The following is a 22,402-nucleotide window of genomic DNA, read 5'->3' as shown; positions in this document are numbered from 1 at the left end:
TGGGCATCTGGGATTCAACTAGGTTATGAAGATGGACCTTGTGAATGGGATTAATGTCCTTATAAAACAGGCCAAAGGGAACTTATTTACCCCATTTTCAGCCATGTAAGGAAACATTGCTATCTGTGATGAATGGGCCCTCCCTGACATTCTGTGTGCTGGTGCCTTGACCTTGGATTCCCCAGCCTCTGGAACTGTGAGCAATAAATTTCTGTTGTTTGTAAATCAATCACTCAGTCTAAGGAATTTAGGCTAAATGGACTAATAGATCTCTATCTTATACAGTATATAAAAATTTACTTGAAATGGACCAGCAATCTAATATAAGAGTTAAATCCTATCTCTGAAGAAAGCATATCTATATCTTTGCAGCCTTGCTTTGCGCAATGGTATTTTAGATATGACACCAAAAGCACAAGCAAAGAAAAACAGAAATTATACTAGCAAAATGGAAGACATTTGTGCTTCACAGGATAGCAAGGACAACCCACAAAATGGGAGGAAACAATGGGAGTATTCAGAATATATAACTCTTAAAAACTCATTAAAAAGACAACCTAAGTTAAAAATGGGCTAAGGCTCTGAAAGCTACTTCTTCAAACAAGATAAGACAACTGACCAATAAACACACAGAAAGCTTCTCAACATCATAATTCATTAGGGAAATGTAAATCAAAACCTCAAGAGGATACCTCTTCACACTAAGATAGCTATATTAAAAAAGACTGATGATAACAAGTGCTAATGAGAATGTGAAGAAATTAGAACCTCATACTCTGTTGGTGGGAATGCACAAATACTTTGGAAAAATGGCCTGGTAGTACCTCAAAAAGGTTAAAAACAGAGTTAGCTATGACCTAGCATTTCCATTCCTACATATACATCCAAGAAAAATAAAAACATATGTCTACATAAAACTTGTACACAGCAACTTTATGTATTTATTGGTGCTAGTTATTGAACCCAGGGCTTTATGCAGGCAAGGCAAGCACTCTACTAACTGAGCTATATCCCCAGCCTGCAACATTATTTTTAATAGCTAAAAGGAAACCACAAAGTCCACCAACAGGTAAGTTTTAGATAAAAATGTGGCCTATTCATACAATGCATATAATTCAGCCAAAAGTAAGGATCCATGCTACAACACAGACTAAACTGGATAGCATCATGGTAAAGAGGTCAGTACAAACTGCCTTGTAGTGTATAAGTCCATTTATAGGAAATATCCATAGAATAAGCAAATCCATAGAGATAAAAAAAAGATTAATTGTTGTCAGGGCTATGAGGAGGTATAAGTGGAGAGTAGTTGCTATGGGTAATGGGTTTCTTTTTGAGATGATGAAAATGTTCTGGAATTACACAATGGTGACAATTGTACAACTTTGTAAGTATATTAAAACCCACTGAACCGTGTACTTTAAAGGGTGAATTTATAATATATGTATTATATCTCAATAGTATAACTTAAAGGGCCACAAGTGGCTAGTTGCTACTATTATATTAGACAGTGCGGCTCAGAAGGATCTTTGACATGAGGAACATGGGATTCCACCCTTCTAGGGATAAAATGAAAGGAGACACAAGCCAGCACCTGCATACCCACTGTCTCTGCTGAGAGAAGGGAGTGTGTGGTCCACCTTGTTCAGGACCATGAAGGCTACATAATGGGGCAGGACCTCCACAAGGGTCAAAAGCTTTTCTTCCCAAGTTCCAAAAATAATCAAAACAAAATGCAATGGAGTGAATGTTTATGTTCCCCCAATTTCATCTATTGAAACCCTAACTCCCAAGGAGGTGGCATTAGGAGGTGAGACTTTTGCAGGTGATTATAAGGGCTCTGCTCTCACGAGAATGCAATTCCTGCCCTTATGAAAGAGGCCTGAAGGAGTTTGCTTGCCTACTCTGCCATGGAATGTGAAGACATATAGAGAAATTGGTAGTCCACAATCCAAAATAGGTCCCTCATCAGAACCCAAACATGCTGGCAGTTTGGTTTTGGACTTCCTAGCTTCTGGAACTGTGAGAAATGAACTTTTGTTGTTTCTACGCTGCCTATTCTCTAATATTTTCTTATAGATGCCCGAACAGACTACAACACAAAGTTTCTCCCTAAACACAGCAAATGTTAAAGAAACAGAGCTGTAGTCTTCTTGGAATCACCCTCTCTAATCTGCTGGCTGTATCTTGGAGTCACATAAGACTGACCAGAATGTCACTGTTATAATAGCACTGTGAAGAACAGGGCCAGCAATTATACTGGTATTGTACCAGAGGCAGATAGGGCAATAGACACAAGGGTTTAAAGCACAAAGGATATCACAGAGGAGGAGGAAAAGGAATAATATGGAGTGGGGCTTTTTCTCTACTGGGCAGAACATTCTTTAGCATGGGACCATGGAAATTCATCTGTGGTTATATCTAGATCTATATCCTACGAAGCTCTGAAAGGGACAGAAAAGTAGATACTAGAATAATCCTACTATGCATTGGAATCGTTAACAAAATGATAAAAGCATACTTATTTGTAGTTTCACTACCACTGTAATTAGTGGAGTCTTTTAGGGAATAAATATCAATATACATAACATTAAAAACCTGGGAATAAATATCAATACACACACACACACAGAGTCTATAACTTTGCAGAATGATAAGATGCTTTCATGGAAGGAAAGAACAGATGAGAGGGAGAGAGAAGGCAGAGTGTTACCTGTCCCAGTCAATATGGGAGCTGGTTCCTGGGGGAGTGGGGATTTCTCCCAGTGACGGGGGCTCAGCCGGTCATGAGGTCCTTCCTGGGAATGCTCCACCAGAGAGCTCTCCCTGATATCTCTCCTAGGAATTTGTGGTTGAAAGTCTGGCAGTTCCTGTTCTCCAATCTGAGATCCAGTTTTCTCCAACAGCACCTTCTGTCCCTGCATACAAACGGCCACCTAGGAACAAGCCCCATCCATTAACACTCCAGTTAGGACCAACTGAGAGCAGCTTTCTTGCCCACTGCTGTACAATAACCCCTTTACCTTGGGAACTTCTGCTCATGGCCCAGAGGTCAACTTTATAGAGACCATTGAAACGCTCACAGGAAGCAAGGGAAGGGAACACAGAATGAGGCAGCTTCACAGCATCCAGTACTTTCTGACTGCCTATCCTCTAGCATGGGCCTTCAACAAGGCCTGGAGTTGAAAGTCATCAGAAGAGAGCTGGCACCAATGGGTCAGTCATGACACTGGCCCATCAAATTCCCTCCCCACACCCCACTCACCTCTCATCTTCTGTTGGAAATAGGCCATATAGGAACAGGAATCAGTATGGTGAGGGGACATTAAAAAATCATTTTAATATTTTTTTTCTGCCAAAGACTCTCCTATCAGGGAGGTCCAATAATAGTAGGGGTCTAAAAGAACTGCCCCACCTGTTCCCATTTTCCAGAGTACATATGTTTGCTTCCTGCTTAGGCCTTGGCTGGGGTCTGGCTTGGGGAATTGGATGGGAAAGAATAGCAACACTAGGCAAGTGAGCTGTAACCTCCTGATTCAGAGACAACAGGGCAGACACACCCCTGGAAAAAAATTCATTGAAATTCCCCCCAAGTCAGCTGATCTTTCCAATAATTCTGATTGTAGGAATGAATGGGGATTAGATCTATCAGCAGAGATTCAAGAACCTGAACTCCCTCCCACACCCCATATTGGTGATTGAAACCAGCCAGGGTCCCTTGCATGCTTAGGCAAGCACTCTGCCACTGAGCTACATATCCCCAGCCTTTGAACCTTAAAGCTACTTTCTGGGACTTGCAGCCCACAATGGAATGAAAAAGCAGAGCACCTTGGTGCTCTACTTCCTCACTGGATGTCAGTAGCTAGGTTCTCTGAAACTTATTAGAAGTTGCAGGGGGTTCCCAGATAGAGGCTGGAAGTAACTTTTAAAAATCTCCTGGACTCTTAAATAGGGAGGGATCCAGAGATAAACAGTACAAAGATGACCCCCCAAAAACAACAACAACAACAACAAACAAAAAACCCAGGGGACCATGACAGAGGACTCTCCTTACCCACTGCTTTGGTTTCTTGGATGCTCTGTGAAAATCTTCTACCAGGGTCACAATCTCCTTGCTGCTCATTGGACATCGATGCCTGACCCGAGCCTGGATTTCCGGGGGCAGGATGATTAGGAACTGTTCCATCACCAGGAGCTCCAAAATCTGTTCCTTGGTGTGCAGCTCAGGCTGCAGCCACTGCCGGCAGAGCTGTCGGAGCTGGGAGAGTGCCTCTTGGGGTCCAGTCACCTCTTGATAACGGAACCGTCTGAAGCTTTGTCGGGAGAGCTCAGGATCCGGGAAGTTTTTTTGCAGAGTAGATGTTCTTTTCTCTTCTAGCTTTGTTATTATGTGTCTCTCTTGCTTGGAGGAAGCCTGAGTCTGGGAACTCAAAGTTATCTCCATTTTAGCTGCCATTTTGGGGGGCTCAAGAAAACAACTTCTCTCTCCTTGTAAACTGGTCAAGCCTTTGGGATCATGACCCTGGAGAAGTCTCTCTGAATGCTAGAAAGATGGTAGAAACGAAGCTCCTCCGAGATGTTGGGAAGGACGACTGCAGAGACAAGGCCTTATTTGCCAACCCTTTCTCCAGACAACCTTAATACAACAGGTCCTGGGAGGAGGTCTGTGTTTCCGTCAGTTTGTAAAACTGTCTTGCAAAGGAGAAAAATCATAACGTCCTAAGGGCACTGGGAAAAAATATTTCCTTTATTTCGGTAATAAGCACACAAGTCGACGAGAAGCGAAATATAATTTAACGGACAGGGACTGGAATCCCCAGGAAAAGTTCAAGCCGTCTTACAGGTAGCTCGCTCCAACTCTCCCGCATCCCGGCTGATGCCGACCGCGAGCATCCTGCGGGGAGCGGCGGCGCAGGCCCCGGGAGACCCCAGCGCTGGCCGGGTGGCCAGTGCGCCCGGAGTCTGCCCACGCGAGCGCGACGCGGTGAGGCACGGCAGGCCGAGCGGCGTGGGGCCGCGGCCCAGTCCGGCCCCGGCCTGGCGGAGCCGCCGCAATCACGCGCGCAGCTCGGCGGGGTGTGAGCTCGGCCCGGCGCCTGCGACACCAGCGCCCGGAGGAGCGCGGTGCCCGTGCCCACCTGCAGCCGACTCACCTCTCTGGGGACCCGGGACCCGGAACCCAGGAGCACGGGTCGGGGGCGGGGCCGAGGCGCGGGCGGTGGAGAAGCCCACACACTGCCACCCCGCGGGAGGGCCCGCCTCCGCCCCGAGGGATTGGCTCCTCGGGGCAAACCTCTCGCCCATTGGCTGAGCAGTTTGTCATACTATCGCACTGCACCCCGGGAGTCGTAGTCTTGGGCTCGGCCCCGGAGCGTGCGCAATGGGTGGCCTGTTGCTGGGCTTGCGCCGCTGACTTCCGGCCCCGCGGCGAGGGAGTCTGTGGAGTCCACAGTGCCAAGGCTGTGTGGGTCTTCTGCTTGCTGGCGGCCGGGAAGGATAGCATCCCCGGACCCCCTCGCTGCTCAGAGCCTTGTTCTAGGCGTTTGGAGCGGGTCCCGGACCCACAGCTGGCGCCGGGGCCTCCCCTCTACCCTGCTCGCTTCGCGGGGTCTGAACCACAGTTCCCGACCAGCAGATGCTTGCTGAGTGGGGAATAAACCAGCTCGCTCCCCATCTCAGTTTGCATTTCTCCGAGTGCGCCAGGGCCAAAGTGGAACAAGTTCTTGAGAGACCTGCATGAAAACATTTAGCAACGAATGGGTTGTCAGGGCTCTGGGGGAGGAGTACAGGCTCCTCCTGCAGCATGAAACCAGAATAGCATCTACTACATTGTCCAGCTATTCCAGGTGCAGGATGTGAGAAAACCTGTCAAAGTTCTGGTGGGAGTATGCTGTGTAACAGTAGGCAGGATACCTAATCGCTCAGTTTCTGCTGTTCTGCTAAAAAGGAAAGCTAATCATAACACCCTTGAGTTCTTTATCTCTAGCCCTCCTGCCACAGTAAAACTTAAGAATTTTACTATTAATTTGTCTATTTTTAAGTGTACAGTTCAGTAGCGTTCATTATACTTACATGTGCAACATGAATCCATTTTAATATTGCCTGCTGAGGAAAAATAAGCTACGATATAAAATCCAAAGGAATACTATCTTTCTCATTGGAGCGTTTGTCATTTGATCTGTTTTAAATAATTGAAACCCACTCAAAATAACTAAAAGATACTGCTTTGCCTAAACTGGCCCTGGCAATCCAAGTATGTAGTCCAGTCTCTCGTGTATTGGTAACCTCCTGTTATCAGGCTCATCCCTGTGGTGGAGGAGTGGAAGCGTGAGTGGGACATAGCTGCAGAGAGGAGCAGTCTTACATCTACCCATTTTAGCCTTTCCCTGGAAATTGAGAACTTTCCCCACTCTCTCCTATATGTGAAATCTCACAGAAGAATCTGATAGGCTCAGCTTTGTCCTATGCCCACTCCTGGGGTGGAGTGAAGGGCACTGTAATCAACAGCCCCACCAGAGCCAATGAAACAGAGAGGGGCTCTTTCACAAAGGAAGAAGACACTATCAGATGACCATGAGGGAATGCTGGGAGCTAAAAACATACAATCAGAACCACCATTGTCACCATGTATGTACCTGGCCTGAGTGTGTGTGTGTGTAATAATAGTGAAGAGGTTATTCAGTATGCACACACACTAGTTATCTCAAATTAAGATGGCAATTGGTGAGTCCAGTCTTCTTTAGGGTCAGGAGGGACAGGAAAAAGACTCAGTATGTAGGAGAAGAGGAAGAACAGGTGGACTGATTGTTTTTTTTTTTTTTTTTTTTTTTTTTTTTTTAGAGAGAGTGAGAGAGGAGAGGAGAGGAGAGGAGAGGAGAGGAGAGAGAGAGAGAGAGAGAGAGAGAGAGAGAGAGAGAGAGAGAGAGAGAGAGAGAGAGAGAGAGAGAATTCCCAACATCTATTTTCCAGTTCTCGGCGGACACAACATCCTTGTTGGTATGTGGTGCTGAGGATCGAACCCGGGCCGCACGCATGCCAGGCGAGCGCGCCACCGCTTGAGCCACATCCCCAGCCCAGGTGGACTGATTGTGAGAAATAGTTTCAACAGCTAGGGAGAAAAGTTATTTTTTTATTTCTAGTGTTTTGAAGCCTCAGTGTTTATTGTGGGGGGAGAAAAAGGATAGAAAGTGAATCACAGGAAGCAGAGTGAAGGAAGATGGACCAGGTTTATGCTATCTTTTGTCATTCTCCTTGGCCCCCTTCAACCGAGAACCTTTTCTTTCAGCCATGATTCTCTGTATATCTGTGACACTCATGTCCCATTGATTCCAGAAAAATACTCCTTCCTGGAGAACCTGGCTGCCTAGTGATTTGGGGAAAGATGGAATCTGATCCCCAGGTAGAAGTGTCAGTCAGTTTGTTTAAATGATGGCTGCAGCAAAGACTCCTCAGACACACTCATCCTCAAACAAGGACTCTACACAGAACAGAAACAGCCACTCAGGGACACCACCCTGACCCCAAGGCCTCCCACTAGTGCTTTCAGGCAGTTCTGATAACAGGAGGTAGCAAGTCCCCATGAAACTTTTAGCAAACTCTGGTAACTCTGTTGTCAGTGGCTGAGGCCTAAAACACACTCCAAGGAACAGTTCCTGACCATCTTGCCAGATGCCCACATTGGTGAGGAAGCTGTGTGTCTGGTTGAGGATGCACAGAATATTCTCTAAAAACAGATGAGAAAAGGAAGTTGGAACCTCGGGGTTTTGATTATGAAGAAGTGGGGCATGGGGCACAGAAGTTGTTTCTTGAGAGGCACCTAGAGAGATGATAGCACACAGACCATCCCCACAGAATGCCCATATTGTCTAGGAGCATGTCTCATCTGCAGACCTGACTGGTGCTATGATATGCTAGATGTGGGGGATTTTACAGTGACAAAGACAGGCCTCTGCCCATGGGGGACAGATAAGAAACAAATGAATAAAGATAGTTTCAGTTAAGTGCTAGGAAGGAAATGAACAGGTGATCTGATAATGAGAAAGGGGGTAAGGATAGGCCTCTCCTGGGACATCTGAGTTAGGGTAAGGGAGGAGAAGGAGCCAGTTGTACCAAGAGCTGGGAAGAGAGTATTCCAGGAAGAGAGCCTGGGTTGCAAGGGGATGTGTTTGGGAGAGAGGAGGGAGGATTCATGGACAGCTTAGAGTTCAACAGGAAGAAAGAGGACATGAGATAAGGTGAAGAAGCCTTTTAGGCTGTGAAGGGATTTGGGATTTTATTTTATAGGCATCAGGAAGGCCATGAGGAATATTACCAGGGAATGATGTGATCTTAAATTTTAAAAAGACCACACTGGAGTCTTTTTTGTGAAAGGCATGGTTTGGAGAATGCAGGGTGATCAGTTTTGGGGTGTCAGTATTAGTGTAGATGTATGAGAATGTCCTGGACCAGATGAAGGCTGGTGGAGGTAGAGAGAAGGGGACCAGTGTGAGGTATCTTTTGAAGACAGAATTGACATTGGATTTTAGAAAAGAGCCTAGAGCTGGGTTCACAGAGGCTTCTTAAAGGAAAAGCCAAAGTTCCCATTTCTAACACTTATTCACCATTTTTAGTAGTGTTGGTGTTATTAGGCTGTTTGCTAGGATGCTTTCATTTAAGTGATCTTATTTTATCATTTCCAAGACCATGTTCTATTAATATTTATTTATTTACACAGTACTGGGGATTGAACCCAGGCCCTTTTGCTCTACTACCGGGCCATACACATAGCTCTTCTTTTTTGAGACATGTCTCACTAAGTTGCCAAGGCTAGTCTTGAATTTGCAATCCTCTTGCCTTAGCTCCGAGTAGCTGGGATTACAGTTGTGTCCCATTTTGTCTGGCTTATTCCTGTAGCAATACCTTGGCTCCTGGACTGTTTCTCCCTGCTTCCTTAGGTTTCACACTGTTATTTAGTGCCATTCTTAGAGGTTATATGTCCAACTTTGGCAGAAATTTGTGATGACAGATAATGGGGTCTGTTCTCAGGCCTCATATTCTTTTTCTCTCTTTATACAGTTTGTTTTTGAAATTGGTGCATTGTACTTGTACATAATGAGGGGACTTGTTGTTACATATTTGTACATGCACACAATACAACAATTTGACAAATATTACTCCCCAGCACTTGCCCCTTCACTTCTCCTGCTGTCCTTTACCTCTACTGATCTTGCATTGATTTTCATGAGATCCCTGCACCCCACACCTTTCTCTTCCCTTTTTTCTAGATTCCACACATGAGAGAAAACATGACCCTCAACCTTCTGATTTTGGCTTATTTCACTTAACAAAATGTTCTCTACTTCCATCCGTTTCTCTTCAAATGACATAATTTCATTTTTCTTTATTGTTGAATAAAACTCCATTGTGTATATATACCTCATTTATTTATTTATTTATTTATCCATTGATGGACACATAGGCTGGTTTCATAGTTTGACTAATGTGAATTGTGCTGCTATAAACATGGGTATGCATGTATCATTGTAGTAGGACTTCAGTTCTTTGGGCTAAATACCAAGGAGTGGTATAGCTGGGTCATATGGTAGTTCCATGCCTAGTCTTTTGAGGAACTTCCGTACTGATTTCCATAGTACGGAGTAGTTGTACTAATTTACAGTCTCATCAACAGTGTAAAAGTGTTCATTTTTCTCCACATCATTTACAGAATTTATTATTATTTGTATTCTCTTTTTTTTTGTAGCAGGATTGAACTCAGGGGCACTTGATCACTGAAACACATCCCCAGTCCTATTTTGTATTTTATTTAGAGATAGGGTCTCACCGAGTTGCTTGGTGCCTCACTTTTGCTGAGGCTGGCTTTAAACTCATGATCCTCCTGCATCTTTGGGATTACAGATGTGCATCACCATGCCTGGCTATTATTTGTATTTTTGATGACGGCCATTCTGACAGGTGTGAGAAGAAATCTTAGTGTATAGTTTTGATTTGCATTTTCCTATCTACTAATGATGTTGAATATTTTTTCATATATTTGTTGAACATTTATATTTCTTTTTTAATTTTTATTTTAGTATTTATTTTTTAGTTGTAGCTGAACACAGTATCTTTATTTTATTTATGTGGTGCTGAGATCAAACCCAGGGCCTCACAGGTGCTAGGCAAGCGTTCTACCACTGAGCCACAATCCCAGCCCTGAACATTTATATTTCTTCTTTTGAGAAGTGTCTGTTTAATTCATTTGTCAACTTATTAATTGGGTTGAATTTTTTTGGTGTTGTTTTATTGAGTTCTTTATATATTCTAGAGATTAATCTTATGTCATAAGAATAGCTATCAGGGCTGGGGATGTGGCTCAAGCGATAATGCGCTTGCCTGGCATGCACACGGCTCTGGGTTCGATCCTCAGCACCACATACAAATAAAATAAAGATGTTGTGTCCACTGAAAACTAAAAAATAAATATTAAAAAATTCTCTCTTAAAAAAAAAGAATAGCTATCAAAGATTTTCTCTTCTCTTGTTTCTTTCTTCACATTCAGATTTGTTTCCTTTGCTGTGTAAAAGCTTTTTAATTTGATGCCATACCATTTATGAACTCTTAGCATTATTTCCTAAGTTTTAGGGGTCCTATTGAGAAAGCAATTGCCTATGCCTTTATGCTAGAATTTTTGTCTTATATTCCTTCTAGGGGTTGCATATCTTCTGGTCTAATTCCTATGTCTTTGATCCATTTTGAGTTGATTTTTGTGCAAGGTGAGATACAGGGTCTAGTTTCATTTTTCTACATATGGATAACCCGTCTTCCTAGCACCATTTGTTAAAATGGATCTCCAATGTGTTTTTGGCACCTTTGTCAAGGATCAGATGACTGCATCTGGGTGGGTTTGTCTGTGACTTCTATTCTGTACCATTGGTCTGTCTGTTTTGAAGTCAGTACATGCAGTTTTTGTTACTAAAGCTCTGCAGTATAATTTTTGTGATTATTGAAGTCAGGTATTGTGATGCTTGCAGCATTGCTTTTTGGCTTACAATTGCTTTGGCTATTTATTCTCTTTTATTCTTCCAAATGAATTTTAGGACTGTTTTTTCCTAGCTCTGTGAAGAATGTCATTGGTATTTTCGGCCTCAGATTCTGAGACTTGAAAGTGCTTGTGAAGGAGATGGCCCCTTTCCGAACAGCCAGAGAATCACTGAGGTCCCCACAGAACCTGGAGGCTCTGGGGTGGGGCCTAGGAACTTGCACTCTGGACAGGTTCCTGGGAAGCCTACCATGAGAACCTCAGCTTTGCGCAGAAGCTCCCCTCTTAACAGTGGCTCTTTCTCCTCCAGCTAGATTTGCTCCTCCAGATCTCAGAAATCTGCCTGAGGGGTGCTCTGACACAGGAGGTAGGTGCTGGGGTCTGGACAGCTGGGTCCTAAGTGAGCTGTGGTTGACACCTTCTGTCTCTTTTGAGATTCCCATTTCACCTTAGCATTTACTTTCACCCTGAAACCCCTTCTCATCTAGAGACATTGGAAAGATTTCATGCCATCCACTGAGCTGCTCAGAGTATTTTTTACTGCCCACTATGACTTCATGACTCTTCACCTATCCTGCTCCCCATCAGATGGCCGACTTTCACTATTTATTCTCATTTTGTAATTTACATAAACAGATGGGCCAGATAAGGAGGTGTTCCTGTTTTAGATAAGGCATAGGGGAGTACATCCTATAACCAGGCTTTTTGCCCATCAATCTTGGCTTCCCTTCAAGTCTCTCCTATTCACCCTCTTCTTAGTGGTACCTTCAGCATGTCCCAAACTGTGGAGACAGGCAAGCCACAACTCTTACAGTGAGTCTCTTCTCCTGGGGAAATGAGTGGGACTCAGGATGAGTAAACAGAAAGGGCAGATTTTGTGGAGAATTCTGCAGACCATGTCAGTTGGGAGAGGATGCCTTTTATACTACCCTGAACATTCTTATGTTTTATGGGAAAAGCCAGTGAGGTGTCTTCCCAGAATAACAGTAGGCAGTTGTAGTGTAGTTTGGGGAACTAAGATACAGCTTCTGAGGCTACTGAACCCCTGCATTTAAGGATAGACAGCCTTCCCCAACCTGATCACTGTGCACTGTGGCAGGTGTGCACTGGGACTATGAGGAGACCAGGACACTCCTGGCTATCCTCAGTAGCTCTCGGTTTTCTGAAAACCCTCTCTCAGTTCGTGGAACAACCACGTCTGCTGGGCCATGACAGAGTGACTCCAGGAGCAGGGTTTTCTATACACTCCAGAGCAATTCTGCACCAAGTTCAAAAGCCTACAGTTGAGCTGGGCATGGTGGCTCATGCCTGTAATCCTAGCAGCTCAAGAGGCTGAGGCAGGAGGATTGCAAGTTCAAAGCCAGTTCCAGCATAAGTGAGGCCCTGAGAAACTTAGAGAGATCCTGTCTCCAGATTAAAAAAAAAAAAGCCTACAGTTGAATTATCACAAACTATTAAGAGGCCCTATGCTTGAGTCTTGTACCTTTTCTGAAGAAATAAGTGTTCCTTCAAGCTCCTGGACCTCCTATGCAAGTGATGCTGTTCCTGGATAAGAAGGAAATGTTGCTAAGGCACAAAGGAGCCAAAACAGGAGCCCACAGGGGTTGTGGAAGTTGCATTGTGAACTGTGCAGAAGGACTGCAGAAATATTGACCCAGAAGTTAGAAGACTAGGCCTGCAGTCCTGTCCCCACACAGACCTGGTGGGACTTTAAGCCCTGACAAGTTGGGCACGTCTACCTGGAGGCTATTAGCCTAGCAGACTAGAGGGAGTGGGCACTGCTTTGGGCTTTGTTGTCATCTCCATGTGTGAGTCTGTCAGGCCAGGAATCTTGAATTTTATCTCCCTTGTTCTCTAGAGGGAGCACTCGCTAACCTTGTTCACTGAATCCGTGACATCTTTTCCTATGGAATTCCACTGCTTGTCATACTCAGATTGCTAGTTAAGCCTTCATGCCAGACTTCATCATCTCCAGCACAGTCACCCCTGTGCTGACAGGGGCTCAACAGCTTGCTTTGTCCCACTTTGAGCTGGCCAAACCCAGGGTGGCCTTTTGTTGGTCTGCTACCAGAAGTCAGGCCTTTTGAGATTAAGAACGCACCTATGTACATACCGATAGAGGACACACAGCTCACCGTTAGCCTTAGTTTTATCATCATGTCAGGACATCCAAATGACAGGGTAGAAGAAAAGTTGTAGAGATTAGTGTATAATTTGCCTGTGACCCCAGAATTTGGAGCTCAAAAATATTACAATTGGAAAATAAACTTAGGCTTCTGATTAGCAGGAGACTTAACTTCATGGAAAATTCCAGTTGGGTGTTTCTTTCTTATTGCCCTTGTTCCATTGTTTTCCTTCTCCATAGTCCAAAATGCATTTTTTCCAGGTTTTAAAATCAAGAAAGTGATTTAAAAAGATGATTCAGAAGTAGAAATGAGCAAGCCTTTACAGAGAATATCTAGTAGACAAAGATTTTACCACTCTGAGCTTAAAAAAAAAAAAAAAGCCTGGGAGAGTGAGCCCAGTGCCAAGAAACCTGCACAGACACTCTCTGGGGCAGGTGAGGAGAGACCCTCAGCCTGGGGAAGACAAGTTGCCAGAGACTTTGTACCAGGACATGGCCTGTTCACACCCTGTCTGGGAAAAACAACTCAGAGTGCATCCTTTTCCCCACAAGCTAAGCCCACAGTGGGAAAGGCTTATGACTGTTCTGAATGTGGAAATGGTTTTAGTAGAGGCTCTTACCTTGTTTGGCATTAGCATCCACACGGGAAAGAAGTCTCACAAGGGTGGTGAGTGTGGGAAGGGCCTCAGTGAGTGCTCTGACCTCAGAGCCCATCAGCAAACTCACTGGAGAGGCCCCTTCAGTATGAGCAAACCTTCAACCAGAGCTCCAGCCTCACTGCCCCACAGAGGATGCATATTGGGGAGAGACCTTATCAGTACACTGTCTGTAGGAAGAGCTTCGGCAACTCCCAGAACAGTGCTCATGACATGGCCATGCTGCATGGAGCCCCATGGTTGGGTGCACTGTGGATGAAACTTCCATAGCTACTCCCACTTGAGGGAAGAGCCTCCAGTGTGCTATCTGAGAGAAGTTCCACTGAGAGTAGTACACTCATCTGCCTTCAGGTAGTGCACACAGAAGAGTTGCTACATTACAGGAAGGAAGATATTTACCTCACAGATTCAGATTCCTCAGGCTAGGCATTTCCTAGAGCTGCCTTCTGCTTTTGGAGAAGTCTAGCCATCCCTGACTTAATGGTAGACCTGCTATAACTAGACCTTCAGAACCACCTCCAGGAACAAGAATCAGGATAAGGATGTTAGCCTATTCTGCAGACACCTGGCTGAAAATGAGGCTATTTGACAAGGAGAAGGCTATAGTTTTTGTAAGGCCTGTCAGGAAACCAGAGCCTCCCTGTGGTCTGGAAGTTGTCTGAGAGCTGTTCCTGGCCAGGTAACTATGGCAAAAATAGCCCACACTGGGCTAAGAAAGGGCTTCCCTCATAGGGAGCAAGCCGGAAGTTAAAAGCCTGGATCTCTTTTAAACCAGTATTTGACCTCAAAGCACTCAGGTTTATGAACTGCTGCTACCTTCAGGGCAGAAGATCACTGCTCTTTGTAGCTTAGTACCACCAAAAAAGGAACAAGGGCAAGGAAGGCAGTCTAAGGGATTGGATGACACTGATTAGTTAGGGGACGAGGCAGAAGATATCAAGGATAACCTTTGGATTTCTTGTTTAAAGAGGGTGCCAAGTGGAAAGGAGATGCCACTTACCAAGGTGGAAATGATGCTAAAAGAGCAGGTATTGGGGAGAAAATTCAGAGGTTCAGTTTTTGATACATTGCAGTTAGAGAATGCCCAAGAAACTCAAATGGTGCAGACTAAGGCCACAGGACTTACATTCTATGGCTCAGATGAGAAACCAGATGGGAAACCATCTTCATAGGGTATTTAAAGCTGAGAGTAAGAAAATTGCGATGTGATTACAAGTGTGGTCTGTGAACTTCTTGCATGAGTATGACCCTCAGGTGTTGGTTATAGAAAACTTAGGCTGTCCCATATACACACAATTTCTGGGGGGGGCGGAATTCCAATAATTTGCATTTGGAATAAACTTCTAAAATGATCTCTATGCCTATTTAATTTTTAGGATCCTTGGCTGAGTGAGAAATGGAGGACCTAAAACTGAAGCCTGAGAAATAACAAGAGGCATGGAAGAAGAGCATTATCTGAAAAGGAGAAGGAAAGGCAGAGGGCGAGGACACTGGAATGTCAGGAGAATGGAGAATTTCAAGGTGGGGGGGAGTGATCAACTGGGCTTGAGGTTCTTTTTTTTCTTCTTCTTTTTTCTTTTTTTCTTTTTTCTTTTTTTTCATATTTATTTTTTTTAGTTTTTGGCAGACACAACATCTTTGTTGTATGTAGTGCAGAGGATCGTGCTACCACTTGAGCCACAGAGGTTCTTGAGATGTCAATTGATTTGGGGACCAAGAAAAGTTTATTGGATTTTTCAACCCAGAGAACAATGGACCCCTCAACAAGAGTAACAGTGAAACAGTGGTAGCAGAAGCCAGATTAGAGAAGACAAGACAGAGAGGGGAACATGTGGAGAGATGAGATTGTAGCTACAAGGAAATGTGAGTTCAAGAGTAGTTTTTAAAAACCTAAGAGATATCCACAGCATGTTTGAATAATGTTTCAGGAAATCAATACAAATACAAACTCAGACTTTCCACTGGTTGTTATTGATGGCATGCAGGCAGCCCAACCTCTGATAGCCCCAGAGGACCCAGGCAGGAGAATGTGCCCTCTGTCTGGACATCTAGTGGCTGCTGGGGACGGGTACTACCAGCTAACAGAAAAACTTGAAGAATTTCATTCAAAACACAGAACTGACACACAAGGGCCTTCCAAAACTACCATGGAATGAGCCTTTCTGAAGAGATGGCCAGAGAAAACAACAAATCCAGATCAAGAACAGAGCTGCCTCAGCCTTACAGCTGCACCCCCACCTTACCTGCTACTGATTCTGGTCTGAAAGAACTATGAGGTCATGTCTGTGATGTCACAGACACTGACAAACTTTCATCTCTGGACACTCTCTGCTTCTCTTTCCAGCCTGAGACTTTGTGTTTCACCATTCCTCAAAGTAGTTGGGGTCTCCTTTAAAGCCCTATGGTCTGCAAGATCCTAAGTATGATTCCTGGCTCTTCTCTTGGAAAAATTACTGGGGATGGGGCTTCATTAGCTTCAGTTGGAGCACAGCAACACCCTCCTCCATCACTGCAGGTTGCTATTCTTGGAGCTCACACATTATTGTCTGAATACAAAAACCCCATCACTGATACCCTGCTTCACCCCTACAGATCACCGTGTGGACTGAGGACAGAAGTATGGGAATAGAGATCTCTGGAAAGCCAAAGCTTAAAACACTGAATGAGAAATCGGGTATGTGCAGCTGGGTAAAACAGGACCAGGAGGAAAGTCATATCCCAGTGCCACAACTACCACTGGCAAGAGAGCACAACAGAGTCCTGTTTGCTCAGAACAGTGTAGGGATTCTGTGCAGCCCCACCCTGAGCTTCTGAGCTCTGTTATATATGCAGCATTCTCCCAGTCCTGCTGGTCCCACTCTGGCCATCTCTTGATAACAAATCTAGCTGTATTAATCTGTTTAGAGAAGTGTCCCCCTCACATTGAGGCTGTTTTAGTCAGATTTTTCACTGCTGTGACTAAATGATCTGATCAGAACAGCTGTAGAACAGGAAAGGAATATTTACAGCTCACAGTTTCAGGAAGGCCAGCTCTATTCCTCGGAGTTCAAGGTGAGGCAGAACATCATGGCAGAAGAGTGTGTCAGAGGGAAGCAGCTCACATGGATTCAGGAAGCAGAAAGAAAAAGAGAGTCTCCACTTGGAGATACAAATATATACCCCCCAAACCAGGACTCAATTCCTACCTTCTCCAGCCACACCCCACCACTTCAGTAACCACTGAGTTAATCCCTATCAGGGGATTAATTCACAAATTGGGTTAAGACTCTTTATTTTTTAGTTGAGATTGTACACAACACCTTTATTTTTTATTTATTTTTATGAGGTGCTGAGGATTGAACCCAGGGCCTCACACATGCTAGGAGAGTACACTACTGATGAGCCACAACCTGAGCCCTGGGTTAAAGACTCTTACAACAGAATCATTTCTCCTCTGATCTTTCTTGCATTATCTCACACCATGAGCTTCTCGGGTATATTTAAACCATAATAGAGGACTTAACTAAAATTCCTCTGCCTTGCTGTGCATTGCGAACCATCACAAAGCAAGCACTTCAAGAACCAGAAGATTTTCATTCAGAGCTGGCTCAGTTGAATATAACTTGAAGAAGAAAAAGTTTGTGTTCTACAGGGGATATGTGTCTCTCTTCATTATTGAGGAGGAGAGACCTACTGAAAGCTTAGTGTTTGGTGAGAACATCCAGTCTTGCCTTTGGCCCACTCTCCTGGAAAGGAAAAACAGCATTCTCTTAGGAAGGCTGACATGGACACCAGCTGGGGAAAAAAAGAAGTGATAAAGAAGGAAGAGCAACAAAATCAAGATTTTCCACCTGTTCCCACTGCCTGTCCCATACCCAAGCCCATTACAACCTGTTTTCCATTTTCTCTGACCATACTCCCTTACCCTCCCACTGCCTTGATGCAGTGGCACATGCATGTAATCCCAGCCACTCGGGAGGCTGAGGCAGGAGGACCACAAGTTTGAGGCCAGCTCTGGCAACTTAAAGAGACCCTACCTCAAAAGAAAAAATTAAAAGGAGGGGCTGGAGATACAGCTCAGTTGGTAGAGTGCCTGCCTTGTATGCACAAGGCCCTGAGTTCAATCCCCAGCGCCCCCCAAATAAATAAAAATAAAAAGGACTGGAGATGGGACTGGGGGTCCCATCTCAGTATGAGAGCAGGAGAGCATTTGCGAGCATATTCAAGGTCCTGGGTTCAATTCCTAACACCACCAGAAAAGTGGTGGGGTCTGGAGATGTAACTTAGAGGTAAAACACCCCTGAGTTCAATCCCCAATACAAAAACAAACAAACAAACAAACAAAAAAGCCATTACTTTGGTCCCCCAGGTTCTCAGTCCAAATCCTGTACCAAGGTCGCTACTTTCTGGGTGATGCTCCATCACTCAGACCCAGCTTGAATCTCCCTGTGTAGGATGATTAGGAATTGCTTTAGCTCCAGAGTTCTCTCCTGAGTGCAATGTCAGCTGTTGCCTTTAACAACAGAGCTCTCAGAGTTGGTGGAAGACCCTGAGAAGCCCAGATAACTTGCTACAGTCTGGAGGGCTGATGGGAGATCTCCAAATTGCCAATCCCTTTGAGAGAGGTTAGCTTTACCATTAACCACCTGAGAGACTACAAGGATAGGTGAGGAGTTCAACTGCATAAGCTGATCTGCAGCTCAAAATTCAGTTCCTACAACTCTGAAGAATCACCTCCAGCTAGGTCTCTCAGATAAAATCTTTGCTCTGGAAGAGGTCATGTGAGAATTTATTTCTCTTCATTTCCTCACTCTAAAAAAGAACTAAAGAATGTATAGTTTTCTCATCCCACTCATAAAGGCTCTGACCTCATCAATGAATTAATCCATTGATAACTGAATAGACTACTGGGAGGTGGTGAAAGGGGGACATAATTAAAGGAGTGAATCTTGAAGATGTGCCCTTATGGACTGTATCTGTCCCTGGCCTCTTCCTCTCTGTATCCCTAGCTAACATGAGCTGAGAAGTTTTCCTCCACCACATCCTTCAGCCAATTATTTTCTACCTTACTTCAGGCCAGATCAATGGAGTTGGATGACTATAGAATGAAAATTCTTAGCTGAAAACAAATGTTTTCTCCTCAAAGTTGTTTTTCTGTTATTCGTCACAGTGATGAAAAGCTAATGCAGAGGCAAAATTGGTCTTTGCTTGAGATGTCTCTGACATCTGTAGCCCTTCCATTTCCACTACTATCATTTTAAGGCAGGGCATCTAAAACAGCACGACTGATATTTGGGGTAAGATAGATCTTAGGTTGGGGTAGGTGGGCAACCTGTTTTGAAAGATATTTGGTTACATCCCTGAACTCCGCCCACTAGATGCCAGTAGCACCATCCCAGTGATGACTAAAATTATCTTCAGACATTGGCAATGTCTGGGAATATCCTCTGTGGGGCAAAATCGCCCCTGGTAGAAAATCCCTGGTCTAGAAATAGATTAACGTCTTCACCTACCAAGCTTTTTCTGCCTGAAATACTCTTTCCCCAAGTCCTAATTCATTCTTTCCATAGATAATGAATACTAGGAATGGCTGTTCTCCACTCCTCCCAACCAGGAAAGAACACCTGAGCCTAGACCTTACAAATGTAGAAGAAAATTCTATGTCCTCAAGAGGGGCACCAAGAAAACGAGAGGATGAGGATTTGTAACAAAGCCACCTCCACCTTCTTGAAGCCTCCAGATCCTTCGAAGCCTCGCCCCTGCCCGGTACTCTCAAGGGCGCTTTATCTGCACCCACCTAATACCAGAACTGGTTTCGGGAGGGTTTATCTACCGCAGTTTATCTACCGCTCTCTGAGGGCAAGTAGCTTCTATGTAGTCCCCTTGCAAGAAGGCTTCGGTGACGCCACACCTCCCAGATAGAAGGCCCAGTTGTCTCCGCCACCGAGGTTTTGCATCCCGGGACCCAGGAGCTGACAGCAGCGGGGCAGAGGGCGAAGACACAGCCCTTAAATATACGCGCCACGAAAAGCCCAGCCCAGCGAGACTCACCTAGCACGCCGGAAGCTACCGCGGGCACACCGGAAGTTGCCGCGCGGCACGGAGGGGTTTGAGGGCCCAGACGCATGCGCACAGGCCAGGTCCGAAAGCTCGCCTTCAAGGACCGCCCCCTTCCTCCTGGTTTCCGCCCTCTGCTAATCGACTTGGGTTCTCACCCGTGAGGGTCCTTCTCTCATACTCTGGGACCAATCATAACGTCCGAGAACCCCTCCGTGCGTCCACGGAGGCACCGGTTGTGAGGCGCTTCCCCTTGTCGCTTGTGTTAGCCGGCGACGCGAGGCTCACGACCCGGTTTCACGGACGAGGTGGTGAAACTGTGCTGACACCCCGGGGCTTGCTCTGCTCGACGCAGTGCCGCACACCCCGCGACCTCAACCCCGCCCAACAGCTGGGACGACGGTACTGGAGCTGCTTTCGCCCTCCAGACGAGGAAACCGAGGCAGAGTTCAGATGACTTTCTAACGCTGTCCATGAGAGTATGAAACATGGGTGTAACCAATAAGAATAGAGAGTTTGATCTGATCAAGGAAGTAGTTGTTCTTATGCTAGATTTACTCAGAGGTGACTGTCCCAAGGAAAGACCACTACCACATTGTGGGACCTGCATGTTCCAAAGTCTGTGCTCCTATTTGTCCTTGTAAGATCAGATCTTCAGTCATCTAAGGCAATGTAGCCATAGGTGACAGAGATCAAGCCAATTGAAACCAATAAAAAGATGTACAATGAACAAACCAAGTAAGGAAATGGCCACAGTGCTTGTTAGGACTAGGTCTCTAAAGCCACACACTATCATCTCTACTTTTTTTTAGAAGTCAGTTACAATATTTAGTTCACACTCAGGGGTAGAGGAATTGGGCTCTACCTTAGGAAGACAGGCATAGTATCAAAGAACTCGAAGGCCCATTTTAAAACACCCATAACTTGGTACCTTATTATTGTTGCTAAGATTGTCTTGTCATCAAGGAAATCCACACTTTTGCTCTCTCTCCCAACTGTCTGGACTGGCTCCCACTGATTCATACATACATCTGGACCTCAACCTTCACACTTTATCTTAATAATCTTTTTAGTTCAGTGTGGTTTTTTTGTGGTACAAGGGCTTGCACCCAGAGGTGATCTACCATTGAGCCCAGCCCTTTTTATTTGTTATTTTCAAACAGGTCGCACTAAATTGCTGAGTCTGGCCTCAAATTTGTGATCCTCCTGCCTCTGCCTCCTGAGTCTCTGGGACTCCAGGAGTACACCACCTCACCCAACTAGATGGCTTTCCTGATCATCCTAATGCTTACCCTCTTGAACCACTGGGTTCAAGTTAATGTTGAGAAGACGTCTACCATCCACATCACTCAATTTGCTCAAATCTACCCTATTTTCTCTGTGCTTCTCATTTTTCATATTCTAAAATACCTATCCAAGAAAATGTCTGAAGAAAAGTGGTGCTTTCTTCTTATTTTCCCACTACACCAATTTTCTTCTCTACCTCACACATGAGGTTTATTATAAATATAGTTATTAAGTTTATTATAGAATGTATACATTTTGCTTGTGAAAGGATTACAAAAATTTCCCTGGCTTTTTTTTTCTCAGCCATCATGGTGTGTGCACTTGACTTTGTTCCTTGCTATGTCTTCTCAGAAGACATTTCAGATTAAACAATTCCTGGCCAATAAACAAAAGCAAAATTGCCCCTTCTCTAATGGATTCAGAAAAAAACTAGTAATAAAACCAGGAACAACTCCAAGCAGAGTCTTTGGAAAAGAACCAGGCTGCATCTACAAGGAATTGCACATGAAATTGCATGCATCTTTATGCTGCATTGAGGTCACTAACATTTTACTGGATTAATCTGAAAATGATACTACTGCCTGGAAAGTTGGACATATTTTTTTGTGGGGGCGGGGGATCTGATTTGTTTCTATGCTCTGTCCCAGTAAGTTGATTGAGTAATAAATATGTGAAAACTTTTAAAATGTCACCCTATATGTACTTCACATTAAATTATGTCCTTGGCGTTACCTCAGTGCACTTACAATGTTGGAGATGGAAATAGGGAGAAAGTAAAAGATGGTGCAAATGGGAAGAGCAACCTGGAGAACAGGTTGCAGAGTCAGGATGGAGCTCAGTCAGGAGCCCTGCATGAACAGTGTTGGTTGGGGGTTGTTTATTTGTCACCAACTCCTTTATTCTAACCTCTCCTAATAACAACCATGGAATTCAAGAAAGGGGCTGACTCTCTCTTTTCGTTGAATGGTTTAAAATTTGCTCAGTTGATCCAGGTATTCATACAGCCATTGATATCTCACAGGGCATGACATGGGGCATAAATGGACTCCATGATGGGCTTTATGAAATTATTAAAACTGCTTAAGCCTTCTGATTAGACAAGTGTATTTAAACTTCTGTTTTACTAAGGTATCAACCTTATATAGTACCTTATATAGGTCTTGGAGATAATGTTTTCATTTTCTGAATTTCCAACTGAATAAGAGATTAGACATTCTTTTTCTTCTGGAACCCTAGATATAGGAATAGGATTTTAATATCCTCAATAAAAGAGCATGCCTCATA

General features: G+C 44.5%; 1 protein-coding gene and 1 long non-coding RNA gene across 2 annotated transcripts in view; one reads left to right on the top strand and one right to left on the bottom strand.

The window, feature by feature from the left end:
• Znf174 (zinc finger protein 174) overlaps window positions 1-19,891 on the bottom strand; it is a 25,648-nt gene extending 5,757 nt beyond the window's left edge. Inside the window, exons 1-3 of the mRNA XM_005337748.5 lie at window positions 19,826-19,891; window positions 4,052-5,729; window positions 2,711-2,933 (exon numbers count right to left, since the gene is read on the bottom strand). Coding sequence (XP_005337805.1) covers window positions 2,711-2,933; window positions 4,052-4,453 — 625 coding nt within the window. The 5' untranslated portion in view covers window positions 4,454-5,729; window positions 19,826-19,891. The remainder of the gene's footprint in view (window positions 1-2,710; window positions 2,934-4,051; window positions 5,730-19,825) is intronic.
• On the top strand, window positions 15,189-22,402 carry LOC120887272 (uncharacterized). The gene is made up of 2 exons (XR_013427106.1): window positions 15,189-16,469; window positions 19,345-22,402. It is a non-coding gene; the product is annotated as an uncharacterized LOC120887272 (long non-coding RNA).

This window comes from Ictidomys tridecemlineatus, chromosome 10 (genome assembly GCF_052094955.1).
Source record: "Ictidomys tridecemlineatus isolate mIctTri1 chromosome 10, mIctTri1.hap1, whole genome shotgun sequence".
NCBI lineage: Eukaryota > Metazoa > Chordata > Mammalia > Rodentia > Sciuridae > Ictidomys > Ictidomys tridecemlineatus.
This window is presented reverse-complemented; position numbering and strand designations above follow the sequence as displayed.